General features: G+C 40.6%; 1 protein-coding gene across 1 annotated transcript in view; it reads right to left on the bottom strand.

Annotated features, from left to right (window-relative positions):
• Positions 1-17,378, bottom strand: part of DCAF5 (DDB1 and CUL4 associated factor 5) — a 110,907-nt gene that overhangs the window by 65,462 nt on the left and 28,067 nt on the right. The window contains exons 4-5 of the mRNA XM_004426279.3: positions 16,859-16,998; positions 14,899-15,028 (exon numbers count right to left, since the gene is read on the bottom strand). Of these exons, the coding sequence (XP_004426336.2) occupies positions 14,899-15,028; positions 16,859-16,998 (270 nt within the window). The remainder of the gene's footprint in view (positions 1-14,898; positions 15,029-16,858; positions 16,999-17,378) is intronic.

Here is a 17,378-nt window from a genome sequence, read left to right as displayed (position 1 = left end):
AAACATTTACAAATATTATATCTTCTTGTTGGATTGATGCCTTTATCATTATGTAATGTCATTCTTTCTTATTACAGTCTTTGTTTTAAAGTCTATTTTGTCTAAGTATAGCTACTCCAGCTTTTGTTTGGTTTCTATTTGCATGGACCATCTTTTTCCATTCCTTCACTTGTAGTGTATATGTGTCCTTACATCTGAAGTGAGTCTCTTGTAGGCAGCATATAGATAGGTCTTGTTTTTTAATCCATTCAGTCACTCTATGTCTTTTGATTGGAGAATTTAGTCCATTTACATTTAAAGTAATTATTGATAAGTATGTGCTTACTGCCATTTTGTTAATTGTTTTCTGGATGTTTTTGTAGTTTCTCTCTGTTCCTTTCTTCTTCTCCTGCTCTCTTCCTTTGTGTTTTATTCACTTTCTTTAGTGGTAACCTTATATTCCTTTCCCTTTATCTTTCGCGTATTTACTATAAATTTTTGCTTTGTGGTTACCACGAGGCTTATACATAACAATTTATATCTGTAACAGTCGATTGTAAGTTGATAATAACTTAAGTTTGATCCCATTGTAAAGCTCAACATTACTCTCTCCCATGTTTTGTTTTTGACATCACCTTCTACATCTTTTTATCCTGTGTATCCCTTAACTAATTATTGTAATCATAGCTATATTTACTACTTCTGTCTTTTAACCTTCATACTAGCTTTATAAGTGATTAGTCCACTACCTTTACTATATATTTATCTTTCCAGTGAGATTTACACTTTCCTATGTGTTCATGTTATTAATCAGCACCCTTTCTTTTCAGCTTAAACAAGTCCCTTTAATATTTCTTGTAAGGCCAGTTTAGGGGTGATGAACTCCTTTAGTTTTTGCTTATCTGGAAAACTCTTTCTCTCTCCTTCTCTTCTGAGTGATAACTTTGCCAGACAGAGTATTCTTGATTGGAGTCTTTTCCTTCTAGCACTTTAAATACATCATGCGACTCCCCTCTGGCCTGCAAAGTTTCTGCTAGAAAATCTTCTGCTAGTCTTATGAGGGTTCCCTTGTACATAACAACTTGTTTTTCTCTGGCTGCTTTTAACATTCTCTCCTTGTCTTTAACTTCTGACATTTTAATTATAATGTGTCTTAGTGTGGGTCTCTTTGGGTTCCTCTTATTTGGACCTCCTTGGGCTTCCTGGATCTGAATGTTTGTTTCCTTCTCCAGTTGAGGGAAGTTTTCAGCTATTATTTCTTCCAATAGGATTTATACCACTTTCTCTCTCTCTCCCCCTTCTGGGAGCCCTCTGATGTGAATGTTAGTCCATTTGATGTCCTATTAGTCTCCTAAGCTATCTTCAGTTTTTTCATTCTTTTTTCTTTTTGCTGCTCTGATTGGTTGAGTTCCACTGCCTTGTCTTTGAGTTGACTGTTTCTTTCTTCTGCTTCATCTAGTCGGCTGTTGAACCCCTCTACTGTATTTTTCAGTTCAGTTATTGTATTCTTCAGCTCTGTGACTTCTACTTGGTACTTTCTTATATTTTCTGTCACTTTGTTGAAGTTCTCACTGTGTTCATCCATTCTTCTCCCCAGTTCAATGACCATCTTTATGACCATTACTTTGAATTCTTTATCAGGTAGATTACCCATCTCTGTCACACTAAGGGTTTTTTCTGAGGTTTTTCTTATTCTTTCATTTGGAACATATTCCTCTGTTTCTTCATTTTGCTTGACTCCCTGCGTTGGTTTCTATACAGCAGATGAAATACCTCTCCCAGTCTTGAAAGAGTGGCCTCATGTAAGAGATGAACCTTGTTGTTCAACCCTGCCTCAGTTCCTGGTTGTCTCTCAAACCTTTGTGCTTATCAAAGCAGACTAATATATTTTTAATAGTTCCCAGTAGTCGAGGATGTGCTAAGACCTGTCAGTGTCCCAAAGGGGAGGATCTTAGCACCTAGATTCAGGCTGTCTGGAAGCCAGACCCTCAGGCATCAGCTTTTAAAAGTATGCAAAATATATACTCCTGTGGGACTACAAGTGTAAGCCTGGCTGGCCACCAGAGCCAGGCTATCTGGAGGTGTCCTCTGAGTAGCAGTCACAGAAATTGGGGCTCCAGAGAAGTGTGTAAGCTCTTTTCTGGGTGATAGCAGTGAGCTGGAGAAGGGCAGAGGGAGACTGCCAAGATGGCATCCACAGCCAGAGATCCTTGAAAGCAGCTCCATAGGCCATTAAATGTGTGCCAAATCTGAAGCCTACCCCTCAGGCCAAAGCTCCAGGGCAAGCAAAGAGGGCTCCTTCACAGAAAGACTGGGGAGTATGCTGCAGTCCACTCTGCATAGTGCACTGCGGATGGTAGTCTGCTAAGAACCATCTCTTTGCCAATATCCTGTGGGACCCAGGAATGCAAATTCCCAGGCCACCAGAGCCAGGCAATCAAGGGGCATCCTTCGGGCAGCAGCTGCAAAAACTGGGGCTCTACTCACAAAAACCAGGGCACCAGACACATGTAAAGCTCCCCTCCAGGAGACACTGGTGCTTTGGAGCAGAGAAGAGGGTGAGTAGGAAGATAGCTCCCTCTATCAGAGGTCTCTGGAAAGGATAACAGTCAGCCCCAAGATGAGAGCCTAATCAGAAGCCTGCCCCTCAGGCCATAGTCCTAATGATCAGTTACTAGGTCTCCTTCACAGAAAGACAGAGCTCCTCGGCCTGTTGCTTCTTGCTGTAACCTGGGCGTGGTAATGGCAAAACAATGAGGTAAATCTGGATATGTTAATATATGGATAAATCCTCAACACATACTGATGAGTGGAAAAAATCAAGTTGTAACACAACATTTGTGCGAAAACACACATGCATACAGAAACACCACCATATATTTTCTATGGGTACATGTATAAGTATATAAAAGCAAAGAAAAGGTTCTGGAAACATATGCTACAGACTCCTAATACTGATTACTCCCAGGGGTGGGGGCAGGGGACCAGGACTAGAAGAGGTAGTAAGAAGGGACTTAAGCCTCATTAAAAGTTTCAAAAGGAGAACATTATTAGGTATTACCTGTATTTTTTAACTTTTTATTTTGAAATAATTATAGATTTAGAGAAGTTGCAAAGAAATGTACAAGAAGGTCCTCTGCGCCCTTACCAAGCCTTTCCCAATGTTACCGTCTTGCATAACTATAGTACAATAGCAAAACCAGGAAATTTATGTTGCTACAATCTAGAGCTTATTCAGATTTTGTCAGTTATACACGCATCCAATTGTATTTGTGTGTGTGTGTGTGTGTGTGTGTGTAGTTCTATGCAATTGTATCATGTGTATGGCTTCATTTAATGACCATCACAATTAATATACTTATCTGTACCATCTCCACAAGACTCCTTTATGCTACCTTTTATAGCCACATCCACCCCTGCTACCCCATCCCTAACACCTGGCAACAACTAATCTTTTCTCCATCTCTATAGTTATATTATTTCATGAATGTTAAATAAATGGAATCATGCAGTATGTATCCTTTTGAGATTGGCTTTTTCAAGCAGCATAATTCCCTTAAGGTTCATCCAAATTGTTGCATGTGTCAATAGTTCACTTTTTTATCGCTGAGTAGTATTCTATGGTATAAATGTATCACAGTTTTAATTCACCCATTGAAAGACATATGGGTAGTTTCCAGCTTTTGGCTATCATGAATAAAGCTGCTATGAACATTCATGTACAAGTTTCCATGTGAAAATAAGTTTTCATCTCTCTTGGATAAATGCCTAAGAGTACAACTGCTGGGTCACAGTAAGTTTATTTTTAATTTATAAAGGAACTACCAAACTATTTTCCAGAGTGGCTACACTATTATACATTCCCCAGCAATGTATGAGTGATGCAGTTTCTCCACATCTTCACCAGCATTACTTGTATCATAAAAAGCTAAACTAAGAAGTTGGGCAATGTATTTTAAAACAAAAGGAGAGACAAAACTAGACATTTTTAGCTTCCTTATGGATGTATGTAACACTATCCATGAAATATTTTTGTAACCAAAAAATAATCAAACCTGAATCTGTTAAAAGCCACTAGATCTAAAGCCAATTTATGGGAAACAGTGGGTTTAGCAGGGGAACATGCTAAATGACAGTATAAGAATGCAATCACTATAATTTAAAATGTGAGAAATTCCATAAGATAATCCAGTTACTTTAACAAATAAATTGTAAGGAAAACAAGTGAGAAGCAGAGTACAGATTAAAAGAGACTTAGAAGCCATATCAACTAACTGCTTTCTATAGACCTTATTTAAATCCTGATTCATAAAAACCAATTGTAACATTCATGAGGCAATTAAGAAATGTAAACACTATTTAAATATGCAATGATATTAAAGAATTATTAATTTTTTAGGTGTGATAATAATATTGTGGTTATATATTTTAAAAGAACTATCTTTTCATGGAAAGAAATTTGGCAGTTCCTCAAAAAGTTTAGAATTACCATAAGACCCAGCAATTCCATTCCTACATATGAGAAAGAACAGAAAATAGGTACTCAAACAAATACTTATTCACAAATGTTAATAGTAGCACTATTCATAATAGCCAAAAGGTGGAAACAATTCAAATGTCCATCAACGAGTGAACAGACAGGGGCCGGCTGGTGGCATAGTGGTTAAGTCCACGCACTCCACTTCGGCGGCCCAGGGTTCACAGGTTTGGATCCCAGGTGCAGACCAACGCGCTGCTTATCAAGCCATGCTGTGGCGGCATCCCATATAAAGTAGAGGAAGATGGGCACAGATGTTAGCCCAGGGCCAATATTCCTCAGCAAAAAGAGGAGGATTGGCAACAGATGTTAGCTCAGGGCTAATCTTCCTCACCAAAAAAAATGAGTGAACAGATAAACAAAATGTGGTATATCCATACAACAGAATATTATTCAGCCATAAAAAGGAATGGTCCTGATACATGCTACAATGTGGATGAATCTCGAAAACATTATGCTAAGTAAAAGAAGCCAGACAAAAAGTCACATGATGTATGAAATACCCAGAACAGGTAAATCCATAGAGACAGAAAGCAGATCAGTGGTAGCCAGGAGCTAGAGGGCAGGGAGAAGTATTTTGGGGAGTAACAGCTTAATGGGTATGGGTTTTATACTGGGGTGATGAAAATGTTTCGGAACTAGACAGAGGTGGTGGTTGCACAACATTGTGAACGTACTAAATGCCACTGACCTTTTCACTTTATTTTTTTTATTTTTTATTTATTTTTTGGTGAGGAAGATTAGTCCTGAGCTAACATCTGTTGGCAATCCTCCTCTTTTTGCTGAGGAAGATTGGCCCTGGGCTAACACTCGTGCCCATCTTCCTCTACTTTATATGTGGGAAGCCTGCCACAGCATGGCTTGATAAACAGTGCATGGGTCTGCACCCAGGATCCAAACCTGTGAACCCCTGGCCGCTGAAGAGGAGCATGTGAACTTAACCACTGCGCCCCATGAACTTTTCACTTTACAATGGTTAATTTTATGTTATGTCAATTTTACTTCAATTATAAAAAAAGAACTATCTTTTAGAGATACATATTAAAGTATTTACAGAGGAAATGATAAAATGTTATATGAAAATAGATTCAAAACAATTGGGAAGGGAAGTCAGAGATGAGGAATTAATGAAATAAGATTATCCAGGGGTTAATTATTGAAGCTGGGTGACAGGTATAATGAAGTTCATTTCACTATTCTACTTTTATATATACATGAAATTTTTTTTACCACAAAAAATAAAAAGTTTTTTAAAAATAAAAAGTCAAGATTTGATTTTAAAATAAGAAAGTCAACTTGATTTAGGGATTTGACATCACTTCCTCCTGAGTAACAAGACTTAGGGAGTATTAAAGGAAGGCTATGAACTGGTACATGCTTCCAGAAATCCAGACATTCCCCAGATGCTCTAGTCTGAAGCTAAGTCTCTTGTATAAAAGACACATTTGTGCTTGGTGAGAAGGAATGGACACAGGGAAGCTCTGGCCTAAGCCTGAAGACCCTGGGTCCGAATGAACACAGTATCAAATCCAACACGGACCCCTGAATAACCACAGCTTCCATCTTGCAGGATTAGCAAAGTTGCTAAATCACCTGGGGTATCTGTTAAATATCTGTAAAATGGCAGATTCACAGGTCCCACTCCAGATCGACAATTTAATGTTTGGGTCTGCGCTCCAGCAAGGAGCGCTTTAACAAGCTCCCCAGGTGATTCTGATGCCCTCTAAAGTTTGAGAATCACTGGGTTAGGATACCAGGGTCCTGGGTGTCTTCCAGTGGACAAAAAACTGATTCTAGAGCTCCACCTTGTGGCCCAAAAGCTAAAAGCAACTTCACCAGAATCCCTGGCACCCCGACATAACTCTGACGGGCATTCAAAGCCCAGCAAGAACCCTTACAACCTTCTCTAAGGGTTTGCTCCTTAGAGAGACAACATTTTGATCCATGTCTTTTCACTCAGGGAATTAATAGGTCCACAAAATATTACAGAAAGCTAGCTTTGAAAATACAGACTGTTTTAGGATGAGTATTACACCGTGCATTCATTCAACATTTACTGAGGCTCCATACCATTCTAAGCACTGTTCTAGGCACTAGAGATGAAAAACGAATAAAACATTGCCTGTCCTTAAAAATCCACAGAAAAACATGACAAGTAATAGTACAGATTAGGAAAAGTGTCTCCTTTCTTTTCTTTTTTATTTTCGTGAGGAAGATCAGCCCTGAGCTAACATCCAATGCCAATCCTCCTCTTTTTGCTGAGGGAGATTGGCCCTGGGCTAACATCCGTGCCCATCTTTCTCTACTTTATATGGGACGCCACCACAGCATGGCTTGACAAAGCAGTGCGTCGGTGCATGCCCAGGATCTGAACCTGCGAACCCCGTGCCGCTGAAGCGGAGCGTGCGCACTTAACCGCTGTGCCACCGGGCTGGCCCCCAAGTGTCTCCTTTCTGAGAAGCAATTCCTGGGCACTGAGAAGGAAATCAAAGACATAATACTGTTCTAGCTGAAGATAAAACATAGTCATATTAAAAGACAACCAAAAATGGCAAAAGCAGTGACTGAGACATGCAACACGGATGCCACAGATCATGAAGACTTCACAGAGGCTCTGAATAGAGCAATCCCTTCCTCTAGAAGTAAGGGAAATCTTCATCCGTTCAACACATACTCTGTGCCAAAACCGTGCTAGGTGCTGGAGACAGTAAGTAAAGAAAGCTTTAAGAGTATGTAACAGGGAGATCTAGCAGGGACACTTTCCCTGCTTGCACCTTGAAGGGTAACTATGACTTGAACAGGCAAACAAAAAATTAAGCAAAAAGGAGAAATTCTCCTCTATGTGTTTGTATGTGGAGGAGGATAAAAGGGGAGAAGGGACACCAGCACCAGAGAAGAGGCAGACTGCTTGCCTAAGGAATTTTTATTTTATCCAGTAAAGTAGGTCATACATTCATTCCAAAAAAACATTTTCATGGCCCCATTATAGGTTCCCGGGCCATGAACAAAGATAATGAGAAGTCACTAAAGTTCCTGGGTAGGGGAATGGCAAAAGTGATGTTTAAGAATATGTGCTATACGCCAGAAGCAAGAGGCAAGTTAAGAAGCCAGTGCAGTCAGTACTTTATGGAAAGAATGACATGGGCCTGAAGTGGGGCAGGGACGTGCAGACTGAGAATAGCAGCCAGGCGCTAACACAGAACAAGGCTGGTTACAGCAGAGATATAGAGAGATAGAAGAGTCAAATGAGACTCTGGGATTTCAGCCAGGATGATTATAAGGGTGATGGTGACATTAATAAAAACAAAGAAGTTAAGAAAGGAATACAGTTTCAGGGAGAAAACAAGCTTTTATTACAGGTTTCAGTGGATGGAACATTTGCCTGGGTATTGAATATGTATGTATGGTAAGGATGGGGGAGTGGGAGAAGAAAGAAAGGAGTGGAGAAGCCATGTCCTCTGATTAGAGCTAATCATTCTGACAACTAAATTCCAATGACCCCTAGCTTTTCTCTTGCAGTTTTCTATAAAACCTTCTAAACTGCTGGGTCCTCCTGACTCTCTTCTCTCCCTCTTTTGCCCCTTCAAGCCACTCCCTAAAAAGCTGATTGGAATTGTAGGAAAGAGGGTAAATATCCACTTGAAGACAATAGTGACCTTGGATTCTTTTTTTAAAAATGTACTGTAAGATGTAACATAATACAGTATAGTGCACTAATTCTAAGCATACAGCTCAATAAATTTTTACAGAAGTATACACCCATGAAACTACCACCTAGTAGTTTCATTCAAAGATATGAACCCTAGAAGTTTCCCGCCCGCCTTCCTAAGTCAATATCCTACCCAGGGGCAACCACTATTCTGACTTCTATAACCCGCCCGTTCTTTAACAACATACAAATGGAATCATACAGTATATGCTCTCTTGTATCTGGCTTCTTTCATTCAACATTATGGCTATGGGATTCATCCATGTCATCGTGAGTATCTACAGTTCATTCTTTTTTATGCCTGTGTAATATTCTGTTGTATGGCTATTCTGCAGTTTATTTATCCATTCTCCTTTGATGGACATTTGGGTTGTTTCTAGCTTTTGGCTATTATGAATAAAGCAGCTCTGCATATTCTTGTACGCGTCTTTGGTGGAAATATGTACTCATTTCTCTTAGATACACCTAAGAGTGAGATTGCTGGTCACGGAGTCATATGTTTAGCTTTAGTTGATACTGACAAATAGTTTTCCCAAGTGGTTATACCAATTTACACTCACCTAAAGTGCATGCAAGTTTCAGTTGCTCCACACCCTTGTCAATACTTGGTACTATCAGTCTCTTCAATTTTAACCATTCAGAGTGTATAGTGATAACTCATTGTTGTTTTAACTTGCACTTCCCTCATGAGTAATGAAGTTGAGTACCTTTCAAATACTTATTGGCTATTTGGATATCTTCTTTTGTGAAGTGCCTATTCAACACTTCTGCTCATTTTAAAAACTGAGTTTTGTGTCTTGAACTTACTGATTTGTAGTTCTTTATATATTCTGGATATGAATTCTTGCTCAATACATGTATTATGAATATTTTTTCCCAGACTATGGCTTGTCCTTTGGCTCATCTTTTCACTTAATGGTGTCTTTGATGAACAAAAGTTCATAATGAAATCCAATTTATCAATTTTTTCCTTTCTTGTATAGTGCTTTTTAGGTCCTGTTCAAGAAATTTAGGGGCCAGCCTCATGGCCTAGTGGTTAAATTCGGCGTGCTCCGCTTCAGCAGCCTGGGGTTCAATTCCCAGGCACGGACCTATGTCACTCGTCGGCAGCCACACTGTGGCAGCGATGCACATACAAAATAGAGGAAGATTGGTACAGATGTTAGTTCAGGGTGAATCTTCCTCAGCCAAAAAAAAAAAAAAAAAAGGAAAGAAATTTAAGAATCTTTGTCTACCCTGACGGTCTTACGTTCTGAGAAGGAGGAGGCCAAGGCCTGAAGAGCTTCATTCTTTGAGTTTCAACAAACATCAGAGCATGAGTGCCTTTTCCAGCCTCTGAAGTTGAACCCCTGGGCTCTATTTTCCCATAATAGTACTAGCAACACTCAAATGCAATGTGGCTGAGATTATCTAGCTTGTTCAAAAGGCAAGGAGTTACACTTAATTTGTCTCTGTGGAAGTAGGATTGGCACAGGCCCCACAGAACAGACGTTTAACCTAGAGGCCCCCAAAACCAGGTGAGGTCCTAAGAGCAATTTCTTTCTGATAGTAGGAATTTACACTCATTGCCCATTTTCAGATGTGTCATTTACACAACACATAAAAGCACCATCCTATAAGGTAAGTCTTTACAGGAATTCCTGGCTTGCCGTAGTTTTATCAGTGAGTGGGAAAGAATCACTCTCTTTATTATCCTTGTCAAAGCAATATACTGCTACCTGTCATAGAACTAACAGTTCCTGGCAGAAACTGACAGAAACTAAAGATATGAGAAGGGAGAGAGGTGGTAAGTGAGCAGACAGCTAAAACAGGCAATAAAAAGGGTGAGACAAGGAGAGTAATGGCAGGGGAATTTTCCTGAATGCTCTAGAAGATTTCAATTCTGAAAACTGTTCACAGAGGCCACTGCAATAGTCCAAGCAAGACATAACTGGGATGTTGGCAGTGACAAAGGACAGGATAGTTATGAAAAGATATCAGCATAAATAATCTAAATGAAATAAATGAAATCTTGCCCAAACATGCAATGTATACCTGTATACGCGAACTTTTCTTTCTTATCCAGTCACTTATACTCAAGTTCCCCACTCTATGGCCCACTCATTACCACTAAAATCCCTAAAGCAGAGCTTTCAAACTCCAATGACTACAGGGCCAGGGAAGTAATATAAATGAGGGAAGCACACCTGGATTAAAACATCAAGGAGTAGTGGGATCCTTAACACATCCTAAAAGTTTAAAGAGGAAACTCATGACTCAGCTTCAGCTGACTGTTGCCATATGAGAATAAAAGTCCAATGATATCAGATCTTTTGACTTTTTCTTTTTTTTCCTGAGGAAGAGTCGACCTGAGCTAACATCTGTTGCCAATCTTCCTCTTTTTCGCTGAGGAAGATTTGCCCTGAGCTAACATCTGCTGCCAATCTTCCTCTATTTTGTATGTAAGCCACCACCACAGCATGGCCACTGACAGATGAGTGGTGCAGTTCCATGCCAAGAACTGAACCCAGGCTGCTGAAGTAGAGCGCACCAAACTTAACCACTAGGCCACTGGGGCTGGCCCTGACTTTTTCAAGAGATGTTAGAAATTGTGATTTTTCTGTGTAATTTTCCAGACACTATTATATCGTGTAGGCCAAACAAAATATCTCTATGGGTTGAATTTGGCCTATGAGCAACTAGTTTACAACCTCTGTTTTAAAATTTTACAGAAAAATAAACAGCATGTGCAGGTTTCCAGGGTTAGAAGAGCAGGAAACTTGGAAAGCCAGCATGTAGACGATGGCTGGGCCTGGTTTAACTTGAGAGGCAGAAAGTCTAAAGGACTCAGACTTCAGAGTTGGACGGGTCTGTACTGGAAAAATTTGAGAGGAATTCTGACAAAGTTCTATTGCAAGGAAGCATAGATGGAAGAAAACTAGAATGTACAAGGACCCCAACTGAGTAAAAAAAGGGAGGGGGGGAGTATTATAAACAGACACACAAGTTATTTCACCTCTCTGTGCCTTGATTTTCTTACCAGGAAAAGGAATAACAGAATCTACTGCATAGGATTGTCATAAGGATTAAATAAGGAATTATTTATATAATTGTCATTATCCCTGGCAAGTAATGCTTAGTAAATGTTAGCTATTATTTATTATTATGAGGCACTAAGAGGTGAAGTAATTTGCTCAAGATCATACGACTACTAAAGTGTACTGTCTGGATTTGCACCCTGGATGTATGGCTTCAGATGCTGCACTCTAAATCATCAAGTCCTTCTGCCTCCCCTTACCTTGCTGGGCTAGTTTCTTAATCTACAATGAGGAAGTCAGATCAGATGACAACTAAAGTCCCTGCTAGAGCTGACATTTTATTCTACTAGCCAGCCCACTAATCAGCTTATTTCAGGGGAGCACTAGGACAAACAACCTTGCTTACTCTCCTATAGGCTACCAAGCTAAAGTAGAGAAGTACGGCTTAGGCTTGGGGTAGGTCAGAGAAACCATTCCAGCATGGAATAACCCATAGGTTAAGCCAGGAAGGAGTTTAGTGTGAGGTCTCCTTATTGCTCCATGGAGATTATATTTGTTTCTAGGAGGCCAGTAGGCCTCTCCACTAGGCCCAGAATTCACTCACACGCCCAAGCTATTATAAGCTGGAAGTCACGTATAGGCTTGAAATCTAGAATCTTTAGAACACTATGTGACTCTTATCTTCTTGGAGGTCAAGGGTCTCTATGAGAACCTAGTAAAAGCTCTCTCCCCATCCCTAGAAAAAAAATGCCACATGTGCTTAGATATACAAGTACACAATTTTACCTGCAATTACAAGGAATTCACAAATTCCCTAAAATCTTTCCCTAGAATTTAGGTAACCTGAAATAGATCTAACCTATTCCAGGCTTGTCCTCCCAAGGGATTCAGAATTGCCCCAAGATCTGGGTTGGGATTTCTAGGCAGTTGTATTCAAAGGACAAATGATCTATTACAACTCAGCATAATTAATCCTGCATAGGAAAGACAAAGGGTCCTCTCATACTCTCCCAACCAACTTGTCCTGAGAGAATTCAAACAGAAAAGATCTGTAATCCAATCCCAAAACATCAGTGGATGTGTGGAACAAGACCCCAAGAGTATTTCATGCCCCTTTTCTGCCTCGCAGCCATAAAACCACATAGAACCTTAGAAGAGTTGGAAAAAACAGGTAAAAACCTCCTAATCCCCACAGCACTGTGCTCCTCCTTTTATTCCAAGAAAGGAATCAGTCAAGACTGGCAATTAACCTTATTAGATGACTTTTCTCCCATATGGGCTTTGAAAACTGTAAGTTACCAAAGTAACCATATAGCCTCACTCATACTTGAAGAAGTAATCAAAACAAGAAGATAATATTTTCGCCCTAAGACTAGCAACAGTTTATGTGTTAGTGAGGGTCCAGAGGAACATGTAGTCTCATGCTTAGTTGACAGGTTTGCAAACCAGTATAGCCTTTGGTGATGGTGGGACAATCTGACAATTTTTGTTAAAAATGTAAAAACATACACTCTTTTATGCAGTAATTCCCTACAGATATTTCTGCAAAGGTAAGCCAAGATAGACACGCAACCAGGTTTAACACAGCATTGTTTGTAACAGCCCACGTTGGAAACAAGAAGTCCTGGTTGTTGAGTACATCATATAAATGGAATATCTTGTAGCCATAAAAAAGAATGTGCTAGATCTGTAAGTGCTGATACGAAAAAAGCTCGAAGACATATTATTAATTGAAAAAAGAAGTTGAGAACAGTGGGTATTATTACATGGTTTCTTTAATCTAAAATTCTTAAAGGATACATAAACATGCTGGTATATGCATTAAATTATGTTCTGGAAAGATACATAAGAAATTGTTCACTGTACTCACCTTTAGAGAGAGTGACTAGAGACCAGGAAGAAGAACCACTTGATGTACAAACATTTAAAAAACATACAAGTAACAGACAATTTAGAGATGGGATAGTTTGTTTTATTTTGTTTTCATTACACTTCTCTGAATATAAACCCTAAATCTAACAAATGTTACTATAAAAATAAAACAGTAATCCACTTTGAATGTTTTAAAAAGAAAGAAGCCATGTTTAGTGAGAAAACAAGTGGAAAGGGGGGGAGGGCCCACAACGCACAGTAGGAAACTGGTGGAGGAAGCTGGGGGGAAATTGGGAAGAGAATTAAAACACTCAACCCTCCTCTTCTTTCAAGACACTGCTGACATCATAAACTACTCAAACTTTCCTCTGGGGATGAATAGCTCAGAGCTCCACTCCAGTTGCTAGCTATTCATTACAATTATAAGTACGGGAGATAGAAGGTTGGGAGAAGGCTGGAGTAGTTAGTCCAAATCCTGCCTTTTGTAATATGGATGAGGCAGAGCAGTTGTTCCTAAAGGTCCTGAAGTGGCAGAGAATGCTAAAGCTGAACAGAGGAGACTGTCTTCCTGGCAGAGAACAAGCCTCCCTAACTTCACAGCGTAAAGGCACAATAGGGGTCCTGCCACTACAGACATTTCAGCAGCATGGAAAAGCAAGAGCCAGGTAGAGATGCAACAGAGAGGGCGGGAGAAATCTCTGCTGCCCTATGGAGCCTCAGGGAGCCCTGCTCAACACCAGAGACACTCCTCTGGGCTGTACAGATCTGCTACAATTGTTCCAACCCCCTCTGACTGCCCCACGGAGAGAATCAGCTAGGACTAAAAATCACCAAGGAAGATAATCCTATCTACTTAATTGCCCCTTTCATCTGAGGCCCATGAAATAAATCATAACCTTGTTTACTTTCCATGATGTTCTTCTGCAATACTGCTGTACAAAGTGGGAAGTTACCTCCACGTAGAATTTCCAGAGGAGCTGGCACTGCATGTTAAGTCTTTTATACAGCAAGGCTAGCTTTACGTACAAGTGCCATAAAAGGTCATCCCTCCCGCATGGGACTTAAGGAACATGAAAGAGCCTCCTACCTGCCCCCATCCACACATTTCCCCTAATGATGCCTCAAATTCCCCCTTAGTGATTTGTACCATAGGTTTAGGACTATGTACTCTTTTAACAATGCAAACAGAAGGGGAAACAAATTATGTCCCTAACACCATGTAGTGCAGTGGCTCTTTATTGTTTAGTCACTGGTCGTTTTGAGAAACTGAAAAAAGCAAATTCAAAAAATGCACTTAGATGAATACCCAATATAATTTCCATACAATTTGGGGGTTCACAGTTTTCCTGAAGCCCATCTAGGGACCCCCTCCAGCCTGGGGTTAAAAATCACTGGTTCAGTGGCCATAAGTTTGACAAAACCCCCCATTCCTCCCATCCTCCCCAGCCCCCCTCCAAGAGCTCCCATGCAACTGGAAAACTCTGGGCCTAAAGACAGAAGGCAGTACTGAAGGGAGGCCCTCACTACTTCATAAGTTTCCTAGAATCGACCCTATCTAGAGTTCTGATTGTAGCTCATGACTTCTCAACAAGGAGTACGGATTTCTCACACTGCCTGTCCCTTGGGACAGGGCTCCCCTGGCTTCAGAGATAGCAGTATGTGTTAGGAGATGTCCAATTGAGATCAACTGCTGAACAGGTTCTCACAATCCTTGCTGGCTGATCACATTACCTGAAAGCTGACGCGGGGAAAAGTTTAACACCTTATGAATAAAGGGGGCTCACCTCTGAGGTTTTCGAATATCCCAGAGTCCCACTCCTTCCTTTGAATTAGCTGTGGCCAATAACCTGGGCTCCACAGGGTTAAACATGACACTGTGAAAGGCTGATGGATAGTTTGCCAGGCAGAAGGGCTCTGTGAAGAGAGAAATTATGATCAATTCATCTTGGGTACCTTTGGCCAGTGGCAGGCAAACAAGCAGAAGTGTACCCCTTTTTAATAACCACCTCAGTGGGCTGGAACCCCAATGCAGTACGTCATCCCAGTAGTCACTCTTACTCCCAATGTCCCTACAAGTCCTAGCACACACTTTCTGCACAGAGAAAGTCTGAAAACAGCAAGTGAAACCCATTTAAACAAACTTTAACCTATAACACTCAGAAATATATATAGCACCTATTCAGAGCCTGTGACAAAACAGAAATGGTCACCGTAAATGGGATGATAAGCTGTCTTACAGTAAGTAAAACTGAATTCCACATAAGCTGAAAAAATGCACAACCAATTACTGGTAGGATTATTATACCTTAATCCAAAATTACTAGTTTTAGAAATTAAAAGTTTTAAAACTACATAAAGACTTAATGAAGACAAAGCAAAACAACGAGAAAAACGAAGATAAGGCAAAACAATAGTGCAGTTTTCCCTTCTGATCATATTCTCCCTAAATTGAAAAGAAAACGGCCTCAGTCTAGAATTTTATGATTTCACTTCCAGTATTAGAATACTAAAAAAAAGCATCTAATACTTGAACTTCTCTTGTATCCAGCCAGCTCCTAATCAACTTCACCTAGAAACCCTGCAGCCCTTTGCATATATTAGCTGGCTCCAGGTGAGGAAGGAATCACTTTGCTACCTGGGAGGACATACTCCTGTGGAAGATGTTTAGAAGCAACAGACAGAAAGCACTCCCCAGTCTATGATTCCCATATGTGATACTTCACAGGCAGAGGGGGCGCTCAGTCATCTAAGCCAGCAGGCCGTTCAGACAAAGGAGAATTTCACCTACCAAGCACATGGTGACTCAACCACAGCCACTGCTTGCAGCTACCTTATCAGCCTGACCCTAAGAACAAGCTTCTCTTATAGCTTGAACCTCAATAATGAGCACAGCCCACATGTTAAATGCTCGGAATATAGAATAATAAAAAGATCCAGATCCTACCAGACAAGCCAGGCAGGACAGTAACTCTATGTACACAGGTATGATCATGACAAAGCTGCACCAAGGGTGAGGGTGAGGGTGGGGATGGGGGTGGGGGTGGGGGTGACACTGGGGGTATGCTGGAGGAAAGAGCCTTTGAAGACAGGCACAGTGACAGAGAGAAATCTCTTGCAGGAAATGAGCTGAAAAGATGTATTTCCTGAAGAACTTTAGAGAAATTCAACAAAACAAATTCTTCATTTTACACTTCAGAGACTCAAAGAGCACATCTAGAAGTGGAACTCACCCAGATAACATCCCTTAAACAAAGTGTATTTGCCATCATTTTAAGTTCCTATACACAGTTAAGTTGAGGTTCTGTGGCTCTTGCAGCAAAGTAACAAGCCTGAAACTAGGATGCAAGAAAGTGCCCACCACCTCCATTCTCTGTAAATAACTGAGAATATGTGCCTGTCAGCACCGTGCACAGAGCTGGCCCATGGTGGCTACCCTCCACAGTGAGGCCCCACATCTTCCAGTCCTTGGGGCCACTAAACACCAAGAGACTGTGGTGTTTACTATAGGTACAAAAGTTTGTGGAGATTCACAGGTGTCCGGAGAAGGAATGGCAAAGGTGCCTCACTTCTGACTACTTAGGGGTAGGATGGGACCTCCAGAGACACATCTATGGCCCCACGTGAGACTTTCCTCTCCCTTTACATCATTCCCACCCAGGTTACTCAGGTCATAAATTGTATCTACAAGAACATGACATCAAACTCTTCAACACAATCCACAGCCTTTTTGCACAGTAACCCTACCTCCATGGGGAGACTCCCGGATGTCCCAGATGAGAACCCGGCCATCATCTGAGGAGCTGGCAAAAATATTGTCATTCACTGGGCTCACTGACAAGCCATACACCGCATCTTCATGAGCAAACACATCCAAGGTCTCACTGCTGAGAGACAGAGAGCAGAGAGAGGCACAAAGGCACACACATACATGCAAACATAGTGCAGAGTCCTAGCCCTTTGTTTCCTCGAGTGGGGTTCTCTTTCATTTCCAGGAGAAAGTCAACCAGCTAAACCCAAAGGATATTATATTTCCTAAAAAAGTAGGTATTCAACTTTTAGGTAAAAAAAGTACTATTGAAGAGACTTTTTATAGATTTCATGGTAAGTTTGTTTTTTGCACTATTTAGAAGTGACTCAACAGATGAGTTTGTGTTTTCACTTACTATAGAATGCATCTGCTTATGTACAGATTTGGGGGTGGTGCTTGATTTCCAAAAAGCAAGGGAAAGCTTTAAAGCAGCCAGGTCTGATGCCAGGAGGAGTA

This window comes from Ceratotherium simum, chromosome 24, assembly GCF_057802395.1.
Source record: "Ceratotherium simum simum isolate JZ-2026a chromosome 24, ASM5780239v1, whole genome shotgun sequence".
In the NCBI taxonomy this organism is placed as follows: Eukaryota; Metazoa; Chordata; class Mammalia; order Perissodactyla; family Rhinocerotidae; genus Ceratotherium; species Ceratotherium simum.
The sequence above is the reverse complement of the archived record's forward strand: the minus strand, read 5'-3'. Positions and strand labels throughout refer to the sequence as shown.